At 47.4% G+C, this 19,376-nt stretch overlaps 1 protein-coding gene and 1 non-coding gene across 7 annotated transcripts in view; both read left to right on the top strand.

The window, feature by feature from the left end:
• Positions 1 to 19,376, top strand: part of ACTR3B (actin related protein 3B) — an 89,561-nt gene that overhangs the window by 37,957 nt on the left and 32,228 nt on the right. For 5 of the 6 annotated variants that reach the window (XM_045496264.1, XM_045496261.1, XM_045496262.1 and 2 more), the window contains 5 exons: positions 8,148 to 8,243; positions 9,980 to 10,087; positions 12,761 to 12,904; positions 15,867 to 16,040; positions 17,611 to 17,703. In XM_045496264.1, coding sequence (XP_045352220.1) covers positions 8,148 to 8,243; positions 9,980 to 10,087; positions 12,761 to 12,904; positions 15,867 to 16,040; positions 17,611 to 17,703 — 615 coding nt within the window. Of the gene's footprint in view, positions 1 to 6,979; positions 7,030 to 8,147; positions 8,244 to 9,979; positions 10,088 to 12,760; positions 12,905 to 15,866; positions 16,041 to 17,610; positions 17,704 to 19,376 lie in introns of those variants that run through there. The other variant, XM_045496266.1, reaches the window with a different exon arrangement.
• On the top strand, positions 506 to 608 carry LOC123607753. The gene has a single exon (XR_006716901.1). It is a non-coding gene; the product is annotated as a U6 spliceosomal RNA (small nuclear RNA).

Consider the following 19,376-nt stretch of genomic DNA (forward strand, 5'->3'; position numbering starts at 1 on the left):
GTCCTGTCTCGCTGCCGTGGTTTCCTTCCTATTCTTGAGAGTGACTAGGACCCGCTCTGCCCAGTACGGTGGCTGGCGGCCAGTGCACAGGTTGGCTTCCTTGGGTTCGCCGAGCTATAGTTACCACTGGCCGTGCGCTTTCCAGCTTCCGGTATCTTGTCATCTGCTGTCCCACTCTCCCTGCCTTGAGGATTTGTGTTTTTGAGGTTTCTCTACTGCAGTTACAGAGGCATGTGGGAGTGGAGCATTGTAGGTACGTGTGTTCATTTTGCTGTCTTTTTCCAGAAATAGGGATTGATTTTTGTGGTACTGATTAATTATTCATCTCTGAATCCATACCAGATGATATTTTACCATTGTTATGAATAAGCATGTTTACGTTGCTTGCATTTATGTGCTGTTTCAGTCATATGCTTCAGTATTTAAAAAAAGTAAAAAAAACTCAATACTGCCATTTTAGATACTGTCATACGTACTGGTTCGGGAAGGTTTTATTTCAGTTGATCTGTGTTCGTCGCGCACACACTAACATCGGAACGATACGGAGAAGATCAGCACGGCCCCTGCGTGAGGGTGACACGCAGACTCGTGAAGTGGTCCTTGTTGGAAAAAAAGATAAATTGCTCTCCCAAAGGAACAACTATGGCTAGGAAGCACAGAAGAACTGAAGGACGGAGGAAGACGGATTTATGTTACGTTTCTCCGAATCCTTGAGGATATTGTCCTTTAATGCTGAACCAGATTCAAGAGCCAGGAGAGCCTAATTATACCATAAACGTTCCCTTAAATGGAAATACATAGATTTTAGTGTAAATTCTTCACAGATGGTGAATTGTTTGGCAGTGAATAATAAAAGTGTAAAAAACAGTCATTTAAACAAATTAGGGGTTTTATCTTTCTTTAATAGAAGTAGTGGGGGGGGGGCAATGCTGGTGTGGTGGTTCTCTAGTGTCATTAGGGACCTCTGGGCTCCACTATGTTTAGCATATGACTTCCATTCTAAGGATACCTCAGGATCACAAGTTGGCTACTGCCGCTCCAGTCATCATGTCTTTGTTCCAGGAGAGGAGGGGATAAGGGCAAGAGGGAGACTACTACTTAAGTCCTAACCTTGTACAGAGCTTTTCTAGAAGCCATGCTCACCAGCTTTTGCTTCTGATTGGCTGGAATGTACCCACTTGGTGAGCCCTGTCCACAAGGTGAAGTCTGGGAAATGCTTTTCCTCTGGCCTCTTGCCACCTCCTGTGACTGATCAGTGCTCTGTCAGCGTGGCAGAAGGCAGAATGGATGCTGGGTATGACGTGACCGCAGGCATGAGGACAGTAGCAGAACAAGAACTGAGCCGATTTCAGAACCGTGGCTGGGTCCCGCCTGTGCGGAGCGTGTCATCCTCCGGGGAGCCAGCAGGCAAGGCAGAGCCCTGTCACGGTGTGCTGTTCCCCGTCCTGTGCTGTGTGTCTGCGGATGCGTTAAGTCAGGAGGCTGTGATAGCAGTTCCTGTGGCGCTTCCCCTACAGGCCGTGACGCGGGGCTTCAGGCCTCTGGTGGCGATGTTTTTCCATTCCAGAATTGCAAGTATGGCAGAACATTGGGAGGACATCTCTGGGACTCTCCACAGTCCGGTCGTAGCAACTTAATTATTCACATTGGGCATAGTTTCATCTGATCTTTCCATTCCTGTTTCTAGATGGTTTGCACTCACTATTGCGTGCCCCCCCCCCCCCCGCCTCATTTTCTCGCACAGCTGCCATCACTTGTTTCAGTGGCCGTGTGGTCCTCTATCCAGTGGGTACTTCCTGTCTGCTTAGCAGTTCGGCTCTTTTTAGACGTTGACTGTGTTTCCAGTTTCTTGATTTTATAAGAAACAATACAGTCTTTGCTCATACGGTTTCGCCCTCTATTTAGAGCATTTTTTTCTATAAAAAGAACTACCAGGGGCACCTGGGTGGCTCAGCCGGTTGAGCGTCCCACTCTTGATTTTGGCTCAGATCGTGATCTCACAGTTCATGAGTTCGAGCCCTGCGTCCGACTGTGCTGGCAGCGTGGACCCTGCTTCGGATTCTCTCTCCCTCTCTCTCTGCGTCTCCCCCCTCAAAATAAGTAAACCCTATAAAAAGAACTAGCGGCGTTTGATTTTGGGGTGCAGAAGTATGACTCGCCTTCTGAGCCTTTAGCCCCTTGTTCGTGCTCTGTCCGCAGTTGTACAGAGGCCACCGTGTGGACTCCCGTCAGCATTCGTTGAGGCCCTTTTTGATTGGTTGATGGAATAAAAAATCACCTTGTTTTTATTTGTGTTTCTTGACAACTTTGACCTTAAACATTTTTTCACACGTGTCTTAGTTTTCTTTCCTGTTGTGAATTTCCTGTTCATGTCCCGTGCTCTTGTGGATATCAGTGTTTTATTGCTTGTATTTTTGCTGGGATTTCTTTCTTTTTTCCTTCCTTCCTTCCTTCTTTCCTTCTTTCCTTCCTTCCTTCCTTCCTTCCTTCCTTCCTTCCTTCCTTCCTTCCTTCCTTCTTTTTCTTTTTTGCCCAAATAGACTCCTTTATTGAACTTATCAGGTGGTCTTGAGAAGCCACTGAAGAATCTTGTGGGTTTTTTTTTTTTAATTTTTTAAAATTTACATCCAAATTAGTTAGCGTGTAGTGCAACAATGATTTCAGGAGTAGATTCCTTAATGCCCCTCCCCCATTTAGCCCATCCCCCCTCCCACACCCCCTCCAGTAACCTCTGTTTGTTCTCCATATTTATGAGTCTCCTCTGTTTTGTCCCCCTATTGCTGGGATTTCTATGAACTTTTTTCTGAATTAGAAATTTTTTCTGATAGAATTTATCATTGTAACCATTTTTGAATGTACAGTTTGGTGGCATTAACAGTAAGTACATTCACCTTGTTGTGCAGCCGCGAACCCCATCGTCTCCAGAACTGAAGCTCTGTCCCCGTTAAACACTTAACCCCCAGCCCCTCCCCTGGCACCCCCCCCCCCCCCGCCACTTTCTGTGTGTGTAAATCTGACCCTTCCCAGGACCTCGTACACGTGGAATCACCCAGTATTTGTCCTTTTGTGACCGGCTTCCTTCACTCAGCATGGTGTGGCAGCTGTCAGAGTGTCTGTCCTTCCTTCTTGGGGCTGAGGAGACCGCGTTTTATACACGTACTGCATTCTGTCTATATAGTGATCTCTTTCACGTAATTGGGAGGAGACTTTTGTCAGCAGCACATGTTTTCTTTTCTGTTGTTTTTTTTTGCCTATGTTTTTTGAACATCTATAGCTTGAAATTTTTATGTAGTGACTCTCTTTCCATTTGATGTTTATACTTAATCTTCATCCATTTGGAGTTTATTTGGAACATATTTGACACTGAACTTAAACTCCAGAAAAGTCCAGGGAGCCAGGGTTACTGTAATTTTTTTTTCTTTAAGATTTATTTATTTTTGAGAGAGAGAGGGAGCACAAGCTGGGAAGGGGCAGATGAGAGAGGGGGACAGAAAATCTGAAGTGGGCTCTGTGCCAACAGCAGCGAGCCCGACGGAGGGCTTGAACTCAAGAGAACCACGAGATCGTGACCTGAGCCGAAGTTGGACACTTCACCGACTGAGCCACCCAGGCGCCCCGGGGTTACCATAATTCCTGTTGGTGATGTCTTCCTATAGGCTTGGTGTTTGCTCCGGACCAAACACTGCCCGACTATGCTCCTACTTTCCAGACCCTCTACACCTTTCTCTCTTGATGCTGACCCACTTCTATGCAGCGTAAATACTTTATTATTATTTATTTTTATAAATTTATTATTCAAGTACATGGGTTCCCATTCAAGGTGAGAGAGAACTATAGCTCCCTTTAGTTAACGTATGTGATTTCTGCTGCTTTGCAGTGCATGTATTGATAATTACTTGCTCTGTGCCCACGCTCCCCCCACCCTCCCCGAGTGTTTACCTAGATTTCTTTAATTCTGCCAACAACCTTGAGGTGGGTGGTTATTAGGCCCATTTTTCAGGTTGATCGGATTGATAGGTTCTCTGAGAGAGAGATTGTGGCCAATCCTGTTGGAATCTGCAGGCCTTGTTTGTGTGCTGTAACCAAAAGAAATCTTTAACGGTAATCAGCCACATTTATAGCATTAACTATAGGCTGGGCACTTTGCAGGTATTAGCAAATTTAACCTCAACCCTTTGAGGTAGAGACTTTAAAATATGTAGTATGTTGTTGGGTGACTTTTAGATCCCTTATTTATGATCTGCTTTTGTGTATGACTTCATTATTTTTCTCCTGTGTTTTAAGATTGCTCTCTGTCTCTCCCATCCAGGGAATATATTGATTCTGATTGCGGTGATTAAAACTTTGTCGTGGCCCTGTGTTTGAGCTTTGCATCAGTTGCTGCACAAGAGTTTAAACCAAAGCTTGCAGCTGGTTGATAGCTAGATTGTTTGTGTGTTTGACGAGGTAATATACGCAGAGAGCACAGGATTCAGAAGGTGCCGAAGGACTTCCAGGGCTAAGTGTGTTTCCTTCTCACCTCTGTTCCGGTTCCCAGACCTTCTAAGGGGGAGGGAGAGGAAACCACCTTTATCAGTTCTTAACCAGTTAATGGTGTATCTTTCCAGAGGTAATTGTGTGCAGACATGTGGATTATACATAAACTTTTGTGTAAGTGGCATCAAAATACCCACCTTGTTTTCTTTTTATTAAAGGAAATAAAAATGTTGTGATCAAAATGTAATATGAAATTTACCCTCCTAATTGTTATTTTAAACACATAGTTCAGCAGGGTTAACTGTGTTCACATTGTTGTCAGAGCTCTGGTCATTGCCCCTGGAACAATTCTTCGTTTGCTAAAAAGTTTTCGTTAGAAGTTACTGACACAGAGGAATATTTAAGAACGTAGATGGTGGGGGCACCTGGGTGGCTCAGTCGGTTAAGCATCTGACTTCAGCTCAGGTCATGATTTCACGGTTCGTGAGTTTGAGCGCCGCATCGGGCTCTGTGCTGATGGCTCGGAGCTTGGAGCCTGCTTTGGATTCTGTGTCTACTTTTCTCTCTGCCCCTCCCGTGCTTGCACTCTGTCTTTCTCTGTCTCTCAAAAATAAATATTGAAACAAAAAACAGAATGTAGAGGTTCTGGAGACCCCTTTCCCTTTTCATGTAACAGTTTGCTGTGATGGTTTCATGGCAGCACATACGGATCTCATTCTTCGTCATTGGGGCAGGTGCTCTCCTTTATGGATATGGCGTCATTCACTTAATCGTGTCCTTCACGATGGCATTTAGGTGGTTTCTCCTCTTCTGATACAGACAGTGCTGACATTTGACCTGTCTGGAGCATCTTGCTCTAGATGGGTCTCTTGTCTCCACAATGTAATTTTATTTTGTTTCATGGTTTTCGCTGAGAGACATTTTTTTTTTTTTTTTTAGTAAGTGAGTTTCTCACTTGTGTTTGCTGAAGATTTTAGTTGTAGTAATTCACTCTCATCAAGCACATTCCACATGCCAGGTGCTGCTACCGTAAGCGCTTCCACTCCATCCATCTTTCCACCTCTGTGACGTCAGTGCTCATTTCCCAGAGGGAGAAAATCACTTTCCATCCACAGTAGAGTCAAAGGCTGGGATTTAACCCAACCGCTGGGACTTCAGAACTCTCCTTTGGACTATGCTGGTCTAGTATGTTGCTACGGGACAGGCCCGTTTGCTCTTCGGTGAGCTATTTTGCACTATGTTATGCTTTCTGGTTTTAATGTGTTTTATTTATGTGTTAACTTTTTAAATCTCAGGCTTAGTTTTCTCTTTGCTTTGTAGTGAGTGTATTCTTTCTAATTTGGTATTTCTTAAAACATAATTTAATACAACTAATTGCATATATTTACTCTGTGTTTGTTTGGAGGTGATTGACTATTTCCTACTGTGATTAGTGAGCAAGTTGGTACATTTCCACATTTTCTTACTTCCTTTTCCTTTCTTCTGCCTTTTGCTTTTGATTGATTGTTACTGAACTTGTTCTGATGTCAGCATTCATAACGTTGTATGTAGTAATGCCTCTAATGCCTGATCAGTTTAAAGCAATGTATTTGAGTCCATGGTAAGAGGATATCATTGTCTTTGTATTCTCTCCTTTTCCTTTATACCTTTCAGCTTGGTGTTATTTCTGCTGTTTTAATTTATGACATTTACATTCTGTTCTGTAAATCCCAGAAAAGAGCAGTCTTCGGTGCTGCGTCGTGAAAGGATTAAGTGCTCACTGTAAGGCTTTGGCTGAACGTTACCTTCTAATAGAGTTCATCCACAAAGGGCTTCTCTGCGTTCTTGTATGTTAAAGAAATTTTGTTTTCGCAACATGCTCGACTGGCAGTGTGACCAGATGTAGAATTCTTGGGCCACACCTTCCTGCCTGGAAGACTGTAAGGCCCAGGTGTCCCCGCGTGTCCCAGTGTTAAATGGAGCTATGTTGATGGCTGGGGCTGGCTGAACTTTTCCCGCTGGAAAGGTAGCGAGGTCTGCACCAAGTGCTGTAACAAAAGACCACAGGCTGGGTGTCGTCAACCACGGGCCTCTGTGTTCTCACAGTTCTGGAGGCTTGAGGTCCAAGATCCCGGTGGGGTAAGGCTTGTTTCTGGTGAGGGCCCTCTTCCTGGCTTGTAGGTGGCCCCTTCTCACCGTGTCCTCGCATGGCCTTTCCTCTGTGGTCACATGTGGAGAGACAGGGAGAGCTCTCAGGTGTCTGTTCCTTTTCTTACAGAGACATTAGTGCTGTTGAATTAGGGCCCAGTCCTATGCTACTGCACCTGAATTACCTCCCCGGAGGCCCCATCTCCAAAGGCGGTGACTTTGGGGGTTGGGCTTCAACGTACGAATTTTGGGGACACAGTTCAGTCTATAACAAAGGGTATTGTGGACTCTTTTTTTGCCGAAAGGCCCAGAGAATTTTTATTTATTCTTTTTTTTTTCTTTTTGCAGCTTTAAATATGTGATGTATGACCATATTTATTGGCATGGAAAAATGTTCACAACATATTGCTGAATGACCAAGAGCAGGTTTATTTATTCTTTTTATCTTTCTCTAATCTTCCAATTTGATAATGGTGATGATTTTAAAATAGACATTTGAGTTTTTTGAGATGATTTTGGTCTTGATTTGTATCTGCGTTTGTTTTTCTATTTTTCTGGGCATATGTTTTCCTGTTCTCTCTCCCCTCTCCTCTTGTTCTTCTCTTAGTATTTTTATATGGTCTCTGGCTGGTTTCTGTGCACTTTTCCCTCGTCTTTTGAATGGAGGGTGTTCTTCCTGGACCTGTGTGAGCGTGGGCTGGGGCTGGGGGTGGGGGCAGGGCAGTGTCTGGGGGAAGCCGCTTCTTCTCCCCTGGATTTTTCTCCCTCGCGGCCGACGGCAGAGATGCTGCTTCTGACCTTGTGTCCTGTGCTCTGGCGGCAGGTGGGGCTTGGGCGGCTCCTCGGCTCATCTGCTCAGACCGATACTCTTGTTCGAAACAAGGGCTCCCTGCTTCTGTTCTCCTGGGGAGAGCTCTGTACTTCGCCTGGGGTCCAAAGTCGCTGCTGTCCTCTTTCAGAGTCTTCGCTTGAGTTTTTACTGCCCTTGGCAACTAACTTGCGGCAGACTCGTTCAGTTTCAGGTGTTACGTTATTGAAGAAAGAATCTTATTTACTGTAACTTGTTCCTGTTTTGGGGGTGGTGGTAATAAGAACAGAAATGTTTTGAGAAGTCTTTGCCATCTTTTTAAAAAAAATTTTTTTAAATGTTTTTACTTATTTCTGAGAGAGAGAGACAGAGCATGAGTGGGGGAGGGGCAGAGAGAGGGGGAGACACAGAATCCCAAGCAGGCTCTAGGCTCCGAGCTGTGAGCACAGAGCCCGACGCGGGGCTCGAACTCATGGACTGTGAGATCATGACCTGACCCAAAGTCGGATGTTCAACCAACTGAGCCACCTAGGCTCCCCAAGTCTTTGCCACCTTAAAGCTTTTACGACTCACAGCCAGATTTCTTTAATTAATCGCTGTAAATGTACTCTATCTGTAAAATTAGGGAGTTATACAGCATCCTAATTAACATGCTTTTAGGTTAATTTTTTTATGGTTCTGATGTAATTACAGGAAATTTGGGTGATCACTAAATATAGCAAATGTTTTCCTACAGACAGAGCCTCCACTGAATACACCAGAAAATAGAGAATATCTTGCAGAAATTATGTTTGAATCATTTAACGTGCCAGGACTCTACATTGCAGTTCAGGTAAGGGCAAAGTTATTTTTACAATTCCCAACAGACCTTAGCTGCGTAACCGTGGAGGAAATGGTGAATCCAAAGGCTCTCTGCTGTAGGAGTGTGCTGTGTGTTCTCATTTTCCCACTCCCTGAACACAGCTCCCCCACCCCATTCAGACACTGTAAAGAACGTGTTCCATGATTTATGTTTTTATATGTACACTGTTGATCTAGAACGTATCTGGCTCTTTTTACATGCCTTACAATCTAACGTGTTTTCTTTGGGTGACAAGATTGAGATATAGATATGGTTCTCTTTTTGGCCTTTCTCCCTTTTGAACATAGTAGAGGAAAGATACTATGGAGTCTGTTAAAAAAGAAAACAAACACCTTTAGAGGGTCGCCCCTATGGATCTGGGCTCCTGTGTTTCCACAAACTTCCAGAACTTCTCTTGAAACTTCTTGTTCACGGTGTGGGGAGTTTTGTTGGTTTTGGTAGTTGTTTGTCTGTGATCCTGTATAAAGAACTTGGCTGAAATTTGGGGGAATATTGAGATAGGTGTTTCCCAAAATGTTTTCTGCATGATACCTGGTCCCTTATTTTTAAGGAAAAGGAAGAGGAGTTGCATAGGAGAATAATTTGGGAGATCCTATGTGCTGTAGCCTGCATGTGGTGACTTACAGTGGGTAGCAGAGTTAAGGCCCTGAGAATGCCTGCGTTGAAGAGATCTGTTCATCCCAACACTTCCACATCTATTCAACCAGAAATCTGCTCTTCTCATAGGTTATTTACGTTGCATGGATTAGGGAGACTTTTTAGAAAAGCCTGAACCACAGCCAAGTGCATCAAGGCTGCCTGGAGGGCATTTTATATAAGATTCTCAGGCTTCATTTCAGACCAAGGTTTTTAGCCCTGGAGCTTTGGAATGGGCCGTTCTCTGTGGTGGGGGCCGCCCTGTGTGTTGCAGGATGTTTGGCAGCCTTTGTGGCCTCTACCCACTAGAAGCAGCACCACCACCTGTCTCTCCTTCCCTGAGTGACAATCCCAAGTGGTTCTAAACGTTGCCAGAGATTCTCTGGGGGCGACATTGCCCCTGGTTGAGAGCCACTGCCCTGGTCCTGCCAGATGAGAGTTCCTGGGTGTGAGGCTTGGTAACCGGAGTTTTCCTCTTTTATAAACTCCACAAGTGGGGCGCCTGGGTGGCTCAGTCGGTTGAGCATCCGACTTCGGCTCAGGTCATGATCTCACAGTTCATGAGTTCGAGCCCTGCGTCGGGCTCTGTGCTGACGGCTCAGAACCTGGAGCCTGCTTCGGATTCTGTGTCGCCCTCTCTGCCCCTCCCCTGCTCATGCGCGCGCTGTCTCTCTCTCTCTCTCTCTCTCTCTCTCTTTCTGTCAAAAATAAATAAATGTTAAAAATTTTTTTGTAAACTCCACAAGTGATCCCTTACTGCAGCCCATTGGGAACTAGTGGCTTAGAGATTAAAATCTTCTTACTCCTTTATAAAGTTCCTTTCTCATGGGCTTTCCTTTGTACAGATTTGATTTATTTTATCGGAAACTTGGCTCATTCAGTTTAAGTGTGTTCAATACCTCATACTCAATCCTTAAGTTCAATTTGGAATTTGAATTTTCGGGGAGGGTGGCGGACAGGGGAGGTGGAGAGTTACGTGGACTAAGTAAGAAAGAGCGTATTGATAGGCCTGACATCAAGCGACTTGAGAAACGTTCCTGTGTGCTGATGATTCCGCGTCTCTTATCCAGGCGGTGCTGGCCTTGGCTGCATCTTGGACGTCTCGGCAAGTTGGCGAACGCACGCTAACAGGGATCGTCATCGACAGCGGGGACGGGGTCACTCATGCCATCCCAGTGGTAAGCAGGATGTTCAGTGCTTCACTCTCTGTAGGCCTCACCTGATTTCGAGGTAAGGGAGGAAATGAAAGAAGACACGCTTTCTGAAATTAAAACACCACTTTAAAAGTCACGGCTGTGCTTAGGAAAGGCAGCAAGAGCTTTTACACCCGGTAGATGAGAAAGGACAGCGCCCCTGGGCCGTGGCGTCGGCACTTGTGAGCTGGTCCTTGTGAGCACTTGTGAGTGGCAAGGTCCTGCAGTGGGGACGACAGCCGTGGTCTGGTCCCGTGGCCTCTGCTTGCTCCTCCAGGCGTTTTTATCACCAGGGAGGTTTTCCTGGCCCACGTGCGGGGCTGCTGGGACAGACGTCATCTTGGATTCCAGACTGTAGGCGTGGTGCCTGGCCACCGGAGGGGTTATCGCCGTTCTGTGACAGGGTTGTATTCCTCTGAGCGGCTCATGCTTTAGAGGAATGACTTCCTGTCTTCAAATGTATTCAGGAGTGAGCAGCAGAGAGGGCACATTCTGACTTGCAGAATGCTCTGTGATGTCACTTGTTGGTTTTAAATTTCAAAACGTTAGAGAAGTGATTCCTAGTTCAGGCTTCAGGAGACACCTGCAGTCAGGAAGAAGCAAAGCCAGATCTGCCCCATGCCGTCTCCTCGGGGCCCTGCCGGGTCGGGGTAGGGGGGCTGGGGCCAGGGCAGCTGGTCCCTGCAGGTCCGGTGCGGGTTGCGCCCTTGGGCCGGTCTCCGCACACTCACTCCTCTTGTGGGTCCCCGAGGAGGCCTGGTGTGTGACGCTGACCGGCAGGTTCCAGTGCCGGCTTCTCCCTGAGGTTATGCCCTCGACCTTGAGTACAGACTGAGCCCCGGGGAGAGGCGGCAGAGGACCCTGTGGCCTGGCCTGGCGCGTGTCTCAGGTGAGGAGAAGAGGAGGAAACATTTCATGCCGAGTGCAGGCCCACAGAGAAAGTGGTCGTAGAAGTTTTTATCTCTGTCTTTTTATCCTTTTTTTCCTGATTATAAAGATTCCATTTGTTGTACGAGTTGTACTAAACTAACAGAAATGTGGAGAAGAAAATAACATGACCCAGAAACATGCCCAGAGAACTGTATTATGCTTTTTGTCTGGAGAGCTTTCCACGTTCTTTTGCTTAGGTGCACACATACGTATGTTTTAAGCAAAACTGGAATGCTCTATGTCTGGTTCTGTATTCTAACTGTATCATAGGATTCTAAACTTACGTTTTACATGTTGATCTCTGCCTAGTATTTTTTCTTGTGTTTAAATATTCTGTGAAGAAATATTTAATAATTGCCTAGTAGCCCATCACGTGGGTTTGGGATAATTCATTCATTGACTTTCCTGTTGTTGGACGTCTAGGTTTTTTTTATTGTTTATTTTTTATTTTTTAAAGTCTTTAATGCTACGATGGAGCTGATACTTATTTAACACTGGTTGACTTTCTGGTAGAAAACGTTACGAGTGAGGCATGCAATATGATAATTATGAGTGGTTTGTGTCAGCTAGTGTTCTTATGAGTTTAGATTGATCTTCAATTTATACATGACTTTTATTTCCATGCTAAGATATTTTATAAATAGCTTGGACTCTGTGGAGGGGCCAAATCTTTTCTTTCTTCTAGAGTTCAGGTGCTTGAGAAAAACCACACGAGGAACTCAGTCACGTGCCCTTACAGCTCAGTGCTGACTGTGCAGTGCTGGTAACCACTAGCCCCGATCAACTGTAGACTAGGAGGACTGTCCCCTCCGCCCCATCTCACACGGGCATGTGGCGCAGACGCTCCTCTTTTCCTGCAGGGACCATGGCGGGAAGCCATCCCCTCTGGCCGCCAGCCCCCAGAGAGTGAGGGGGGTGCGTGTGTCCCGGGAAGGCTGGCGAGGGACCTGGGCCACGCTGCACGCTGCGGGCGTGTGAGCTCTGGGCACGGCCACAGTTGCTCTCTGGGCACGGGTGGGCAGGCTTCACCTGCTGGGAAAGCAGCTGAGTGAGAGGGGTCCCTGTCCTGACCAGCACTGGCCTCCAAATGCACAGGCTGGGGGGTAACTCGCCAGAATTACTCCCAGCGAGTATAGCTCTTCGTGCAATAAATGGGGTTATTTACTGAGTCCTGAGTACATGCCAGAAACAGTGCTATGTGCTTGCCTTCCTCAAGTCTCTATTGTAAACCCCCGTGGGGTCTTGTTCACCCCATACTATGGGGCTGAAACGTGGTGACAGGCTGGTCCGTGGTCACCCAGCTGACAAATGTAGAACCGGGATTCGAATGCAGGTTGTCTGAGTCCCCTGTATTTAACCAAATTGTTGACTCCTAAATAAAAGTAGGTTTATAGTTGGTTTAATAGTTTGTAGGTAAAACTTTTTCCTTTTTGTTAGACGAACACAAAACAGTTTCCTCTTCTGACAGCATGACTTACTGGAAATGAACCGGCTTTTCCTTTCACATTCCTGACACAGTCATCATTTTGCTTGCTTACACAGAGTCTCAGGTTGGATTCATGGAACTGTGCATGCAGTCACTGTAAAAGACCTCCAGTCCTGGGCTTTATGCACAGTGGGGACTCAGTAAACGCTTGGTGTGCCGCCAGGGGGTGGGACACGGGGTCCGGGGAGCTCTGCCCTACTGGAGTTACTCATTCCGGTCCTTCTGCCTCTTTTCTTCCTTAGGCAGAAGGTTATGTAATTGGAAGCTGCATCAAACACATCCCGATTGCAGGTAGAGATATTACCTATTTCATTCAGCAGCTGCTGAGGGAGAGGGAGGTGGGAATCCCTCCCGAGCAGTCATTGGAGACCGCAAAAGCCATCAAGGTAAAAACAGGTGGGAAATGGGCTGGTTTGGGCGGAGGGGTGTGGGAGGGAATGGGAGGGGGAGAAATGGTGTTTCGGCCCTTCCCCTTGCTACCATCCCCCTGCTCCCGCTTTCCTTCCTCTCCCCGAGGATGTGGGTCTCTCGTTCTGTTTACCACTTGAGTTGTGGGGCAGAAAGCCTCAAAGCTTAGCCTTTTCCTCTGAGCATAAATGCTGTGGAAGCTCCAGCTGTAAATGAGAACAGCTTGATAACGGGTATTGAGCACAGGCGCACGTAGTACAGCGTCATTTAATTGGAGCCTAATTAGATGGAACCCTCAATTAACTGCATGTGCTTCATGTCTGGAATGAGCAGCAGACAGCAGCCACAGCGGTGTTAGGAAGTCTGCGAAGCCAGCCAGGGCTTGGACTCCTGCCGGGTACTGCCGTGCGAGGTTCCTTGCCCTGAGAATAACCGTGGAGACCGAGGCCTTTCTAGGGTCCAGAATCGTTAAAACCCATCTGTATTTTCTGGCCTCTAGTTACCACGCTGGAGAAGTTACGGGGGGGTTTAAAGATTGGGAGAAACATGGCTCATCGGTCCTCACTTAAGGTGTCTGCTGGGCCCAACCCTTTGGTTCGTCTGTGTTCCTTCTAAACAAAGATCCTTTTAGAAGGAACTTCCCTTATTACGTTTCAGAATCAGGACAAATTATTGTTTGAGTCAAATGCAAGAGATTTCAGTGATGCAAGGATAGTTATCACATGGATTAAGAGGGAAGGGTTTGTTTTTGGAGAGGAGCGAGGTTGTGAGGTGGGATGTGTGACCTTGAGCATCTCCTTCCTCACGGGACACATACTTTCTGAGCCACAGAGGCGTTTGAGGGGAACGAGCCTAAACCCCACCCTCCTATCTAACAGCAGGTAACAGGCTGGTGGAGGAAACGTCGTCAGACATGACTGCAGATTGGCACGTCTCTCCGGGCGGGACCAGGGGTATTTCTGGGACAGGGTGTGCTTGTAGGGGTCGGGCTCCTGCCGGTGGGATGGCCAGCTGCCCGGTGCCCCTGGGCCTGGAGCGTCCGGGATTCGGTGCTCTTGGTGCCAGAACGGGACAGCTCTGGGCAGACCTGGGGGCAGAATTGACAGAAGTCTCACAAGACTCTTTTTTAGGCTAAAGTATTTTCCAAGGCTTTCCCTCTTTCCCTGCCTGTCTTCAATGAAGGAAATTTGGATATTTGATTCATCCTTCCTCGCCATCCCAAGTCTGTTGCTAATGTGAATCAGAATCGAACTTCTTGTCCCTGACACTTAGGGGTCCCTCTGGGGAGTGTGAGTGTTCCATTTCTCGTAAAGATTATTGAGTGTGGTGACTGGTGCCTTCCTGGTCCTTGTGGTGGTGTTTGCTTTACTCACAGGCTATGCGGGGTCCAGACCCTGAGATTGGAGCGGGCCATTCAGGTTATGATGATGTCCTGCTCAGCTGTGAGGGCCGGAGTAGGAGACTCCTCCCTGACCCTCCAGATGAGCCGGGCTGGCCCTGCGTGTGGGCTACCTGCTGCCTGTTGCCTCCTCTCTGCTTCTGTAGAGGAAGAGATCCTGGAAAGATCCTGGTTGAGAGGTACCCCAAGAGATCCTGGTTGAGAGCTGCCCCAGTGTCGTGGTGCTACTGTGGCCATCTCCCGTGGCCATGAGCAGGCCTGAGGCTGCATAGATCGTGGCACACATCGTCCTTGCAGCCTGGGTCCAGAATTTAAGGCGAAGACTGCTGCACTCCGCCCAGCTTTATGAGGCATTTCACGCCATCGGTTTAGCCAGGGCAGATGCCGCGAGAAACGGACCAGGCTCTGAGGACAGCTCGGTGTCTCTGTCCGCAGCCCGGTGGATTTAAAGTCGTGTTGCCTGACGCCCCCTCCCTCTGTCATCAGGGAACAGGGATGTGTAGCAGATCTTGCCGTCCGTCTTAAAATTCTGCTAGGGTATATCAAGGATGGCATTAGAATACGTTTCAGGGATTCTGAGAAACTTTGATCTTAGTGTCATGGAAACACCTGCACAGGTCCTTCCGGAATCTGTGATGAGCGCCAGCTGCGTGCCTGACGCAGCGCCCACTTGGCTCTTGCCCACAGAAAGCTTCCTTTCGGCAGCTGGTACCCAAGTGCCACCTGCTGGTGTGCTGAGGTTAGCTCTGAGGACCGATGGTCGACCCGGCAGTTCCCCGTCAGGCCTTATCAGATGCTGAGGGAACGACTGCTGTGCGCATCTCCGGTTGGCTGCCGATGCCGGGTGAAGGCCACTCACGGTTCTCTCTTGCGGCGGCGCATAGGACCTCCGTCCCCCTATCCGCGTCTGCCTTTTTTTCGGCGGCACCTGCCACCACACAACATACTGTGTCATTGACCTCTTTGTTGTGGTCGTGGCGAGCTGTGCGGTGCTCAGCCAGCGCGTGTGCTCTGGCGGCCAGGGATCCCTTGCACGTCCTGCACGCCTCGGCACTCGGGAAATACTCTTCCCGGGGCCCGTGACTGGGCCGTGTCCGACTGCACGGCAGGTCAACGACCAACGGATCGATCGTGGCAGGTGTCAGGATCAGTCTCCTGCACTCGGCGCGGGCCTGCTGGTCCAGAGGCCGACGGCAGGAGCGCCCGGGGCCAGAGCCATGTGGGGGCCTCAGAGGCGTAAGGGAGGAGGAGACGGGAGACAGGACGCATAGTAGACATGTGTAGACGTGGTTCCAGACAGAACGGCAACAAAATCTGTTGGAGTGAGACTGGTTCATAGCTGAGTTGCAAAGAGAGCGGATTTACATGTCCGAGGTAAGAGCGTAGTCATGTCTGCGGTGAAAGGTGACCAAGTGTGAGGCCCGATGGCACGTCCACACTGGTGTCCTGCTGTGTTCAGTGCTTGGGCTCACTGGGCGTTTGCTGGAGGGACGAGACTGTGCGGTTAATGCCTCGCGACGTCTTTGTGCTCGTGTCTCCAGGAGAAATACTGTTACATTTGCCCGGACATAGTCAAGGAATTTGCCAAGTATGACGTGGATCCCCGGAAGTGGATCAAGCAGTACACGGGCATTAATGCGATCAACCAGAAGAAGTTCATTATAGACGTTGGCTACGAAAGATTCCTGGGGCCTGAAATTTTCTTTCACCCAGAGGTAAGAGGTTTGCTCCCGGAGAGTGCACAAGTGAGGTGTGCGTGGCAGGACTGACACGTCGTGTGCGTGGAGGCCGCCCCGTCTGCGTGGCTGCTGCCCTCTGCCTCCGCACAGACCTCGTGGTCAAAAAGCCGGTGACCGATTGGCCTGCAGGCGGTTGGGGAGAGCAGAGAAGGTGATGGAATTCAAAGCGAGCTCACGCTGCTGCGGAAACTAGTTTCTCTCAGGGACCAAGTGAAAGTTGCCTCTTTTTAAAAGTGGGGTGACACGTGGCCTTTCCCTCTTTCGTGACCATCCTTCCTAATCCCAGGTTTTAGCCCAGGACAGTCCATCCTGCAGGGCGGGTTAAGCTTCTGCCCGAGGGCTGGCCTTGTCCGCCGTTACGTAGTGCTTGAGAATTACACACATCATCAGTTTAACTGTTAGTCACAAAGAATTATTAGTTTTGTGGGAGCAGTGATTATGAGGCAGCATTTTAAGGTTTAAATGAAAGGCATTTTACTCGTATTTTGGTCTGTTTTCCTGCCTAATTCAGCTTATGTTCCCTAGGTTACAAACTGCTGCCTGTTTTTAGTTGTGTATATGACTGTTGTGTAGGGGGATGTCACACACATACGAGTTCCTACAATCTAGTCGCATCGTGCTCATTCCCTCCTGCCTTCGACGACACCAACTTACAACAGCCATAAAGGTGACAGTGTCGGGTGAGCCGCTGAGCACCTGGGTCCCTGAGACTGTCGTACATTCAGGCTTTCCTTGATCCTAAAACATGCTTAAAATGCAATGTAACCGAGTTATTTATACTTCACCTTATGTAAGTTGTAGAATTAAATCTAAGGCTGTTCACTCAGCTTGCTTGTTACCGTGTTGATTGTGTCATTTTAAAGCCACCGTCATCACAGATGTACCCCTCCCCCCATCTTCTAGCCCGCTGCAGTGATCTTTCATTGACTGTGCTCTTTGTTTTTTTTTTGTTATATCTTGGCTGATTTTTTCATACTATGAATATTCGCAAGTGTTACTATGTACTCACCGTGTCCCTTGTTCCATATCCCACACAATCACGCGTGCGCTCCTAATGCAAAGCTGGTCTCTTTGTCAGCCTGATCACTTTCCCTCACTAAACCCACGTGTCTCATCTCTTTTTTTTTTTTTTTTTTAACGTTTATTTATTTTTGAGACAGAGACAGAGCATGTATGGGGGAGGGTCAGAGAGAGAGGGAGACACGGAGAATCCGAAACAGGCTCCAGGCTCCGAGCTGTCGGCACAGACCCCGACGTGGGTCTCAAACTCACAGACTGTGAGATCATGACCCGAGCTGAAGTCGGACGCTCAACCGACTGAGCCACCCAGGCGCCCCATCACACGTCTCATCTCTTAAGGGGACATATGTCATTATCACTACACACAGTCACATGGGATTCATTTGACACATTGAACATTCCAAAGTGAAGTTTTTAAAGGAATGGTGAATTCTGTATTTGTTAAAGTTACTTTTTGAGAAGAGTTTTTCTTTTGTCCTGTTGACAGAAATGTATAATGTTTCTTTTACATTTGTATGAAATTTAGTTTGCCAACCCAGACTTTATGGAGTCCATCTCGGATGTCGTTGATGAAGTAATACAGAACTGCCCCATCGACGTGCGCCGCCCGCTGTATAAGGTATAAGCCGCTTGGGTAAGGTGCTTTGACCTCGTTTCAGCACACATCCCCATTTCACTCTTGTTCGATAGGCTTTGTTCAAGGCCACTGTGGCAGTAAAATATTTTTCTTAGAGGAGTGGGGATGACCTAAATGTCTGGAAATAGGCTCATTAACCAGAAATATTTAATGTAAATACTCTAGTATCTTCTTATCTGGCAAGCTGTGTTAAGTTGGACAGTCTTAACCACATGTACTGATGGGAAGATAAAAGCGATACTTCCCCTCATGCTTTTCGTGAATTCCACTCGTCTTGTTTCATGCATATTTAGTTCGGTGTCAAATGAGGTGTTGTCGGGAGAAGGTAGAGCCTGAGACGAAACAAAGAGAAAATGCTCATGTAATATTTTCTGCAAAATTCTGTTTTATAAGGAGTTTTGAAACTTGAAATGAGAAAAAGCTGGCCCGTGTGATTACAGGATAAAGAAATATGGCTGACAGCCACGTGCTGGGAGCAGAAGGTGGTGGTCGGGTGGCCTTCAGTGTCAGTTAGCGTCTGCCTGAGTGTGTCACCCCGTCAGCGGTCTGCCTCACACTTTATCCCGCCTTTCTCAGACTCCAGTACTGCACGCGAGAGAGGAGGCAATCAGGCTCAGCACTGCACGTGAGAGAGGAGGGAATCAGGCTCAGCACTGCACACGAGAGAGGAGGGAATCAGGCTCAGCACTGCATGTGAGAGAGGAGGGAATCAGGCTCAGCACTGCACGCGAGAGAGGAGGGAATCAGGCTCAGCACTGCATGTGAGAGAGGAGGGAATCAGGCTCAGCACTGCATGCGAGAGAGGAGGGAATCAGGCTCAGTACTGCATGCGAGAGAGGAAGGAATCAGGCTCAGTACTGTACGCGAGAGAGGAGGGAATCAGGCTCAGCACTGCATGCGAGAGAGGTGGGAATCAGGCTCAGTACTGCACATGAGAGAGGAGGGAATCAGGCTCAGTCGAAGGGGCTCATTGCTAAATTTTGTTTCATCTGCCGTCTTTGAAGAGAGTGAGGTAAATCAATGTCAGTTCAAATGAAAAGATGTCAACAGTGTGTATTGTTTAGTGAGAAAGCAAGTTATAAAATTTACATATTATTATATACATATGTCATTTTATGTAAAAATGGAGTTCTTAGTTGCATATGAGAAAAGGATTTGAATGATTACACAATATTGAGGGTGAGGAATGGATTTTAGTTTCTACTTTTTGTGTTTAAAATTATTAGAAATTTTATGGGTAACAAATTTTAAGTTTATTTATTTTGAGAGAGCACACAGTGGAGGAGGGGCAGAGAGAGAATCCCAAGCAGGCTCTGCGCTATCAGCATGGAACCCAACGCGGGGCTCGACCTCATGAACCGTGAGATCAGGACCTGAGCCAAAGTCGGACGCATAATCGACTGAGCCACCCAGGTGGCCCAACAGATGTTATCTTTATTATTTGGAAAAATTCACTATATAGACAACTTTTTATGGGTAAAAACAAGTTATAATTCTATTTTTATTTGTTGCATATTCTTTACATCTCTCTCCTCCAGTAAAGTGTGCAAGAAAAGGGAAACAAGACAGATGGCAGTATTGAGGCTTCATCTTTTTATTGTTGAAGTAGCACGCGGCGTTCTTCCCACTTGTTACTCTCCCCCCACACTAGCTGT

The sequence above is a fragment of the Leopardus geoffroyi genome, chromosome A2, assembly GCF_018350155.1.
Source record: "Leopardus geoffroyi isolate Oge1 chromosome A2, O.geoffroyi_Oge1_pat1.0, whole genome shotgun sequence".
NCBI classification, from domain to species: Eukaryota; Metazoa; Chordata; class Mammalia; order Carnivora; family Felidae; genus Leopardus; species Leopardus geoffroyi.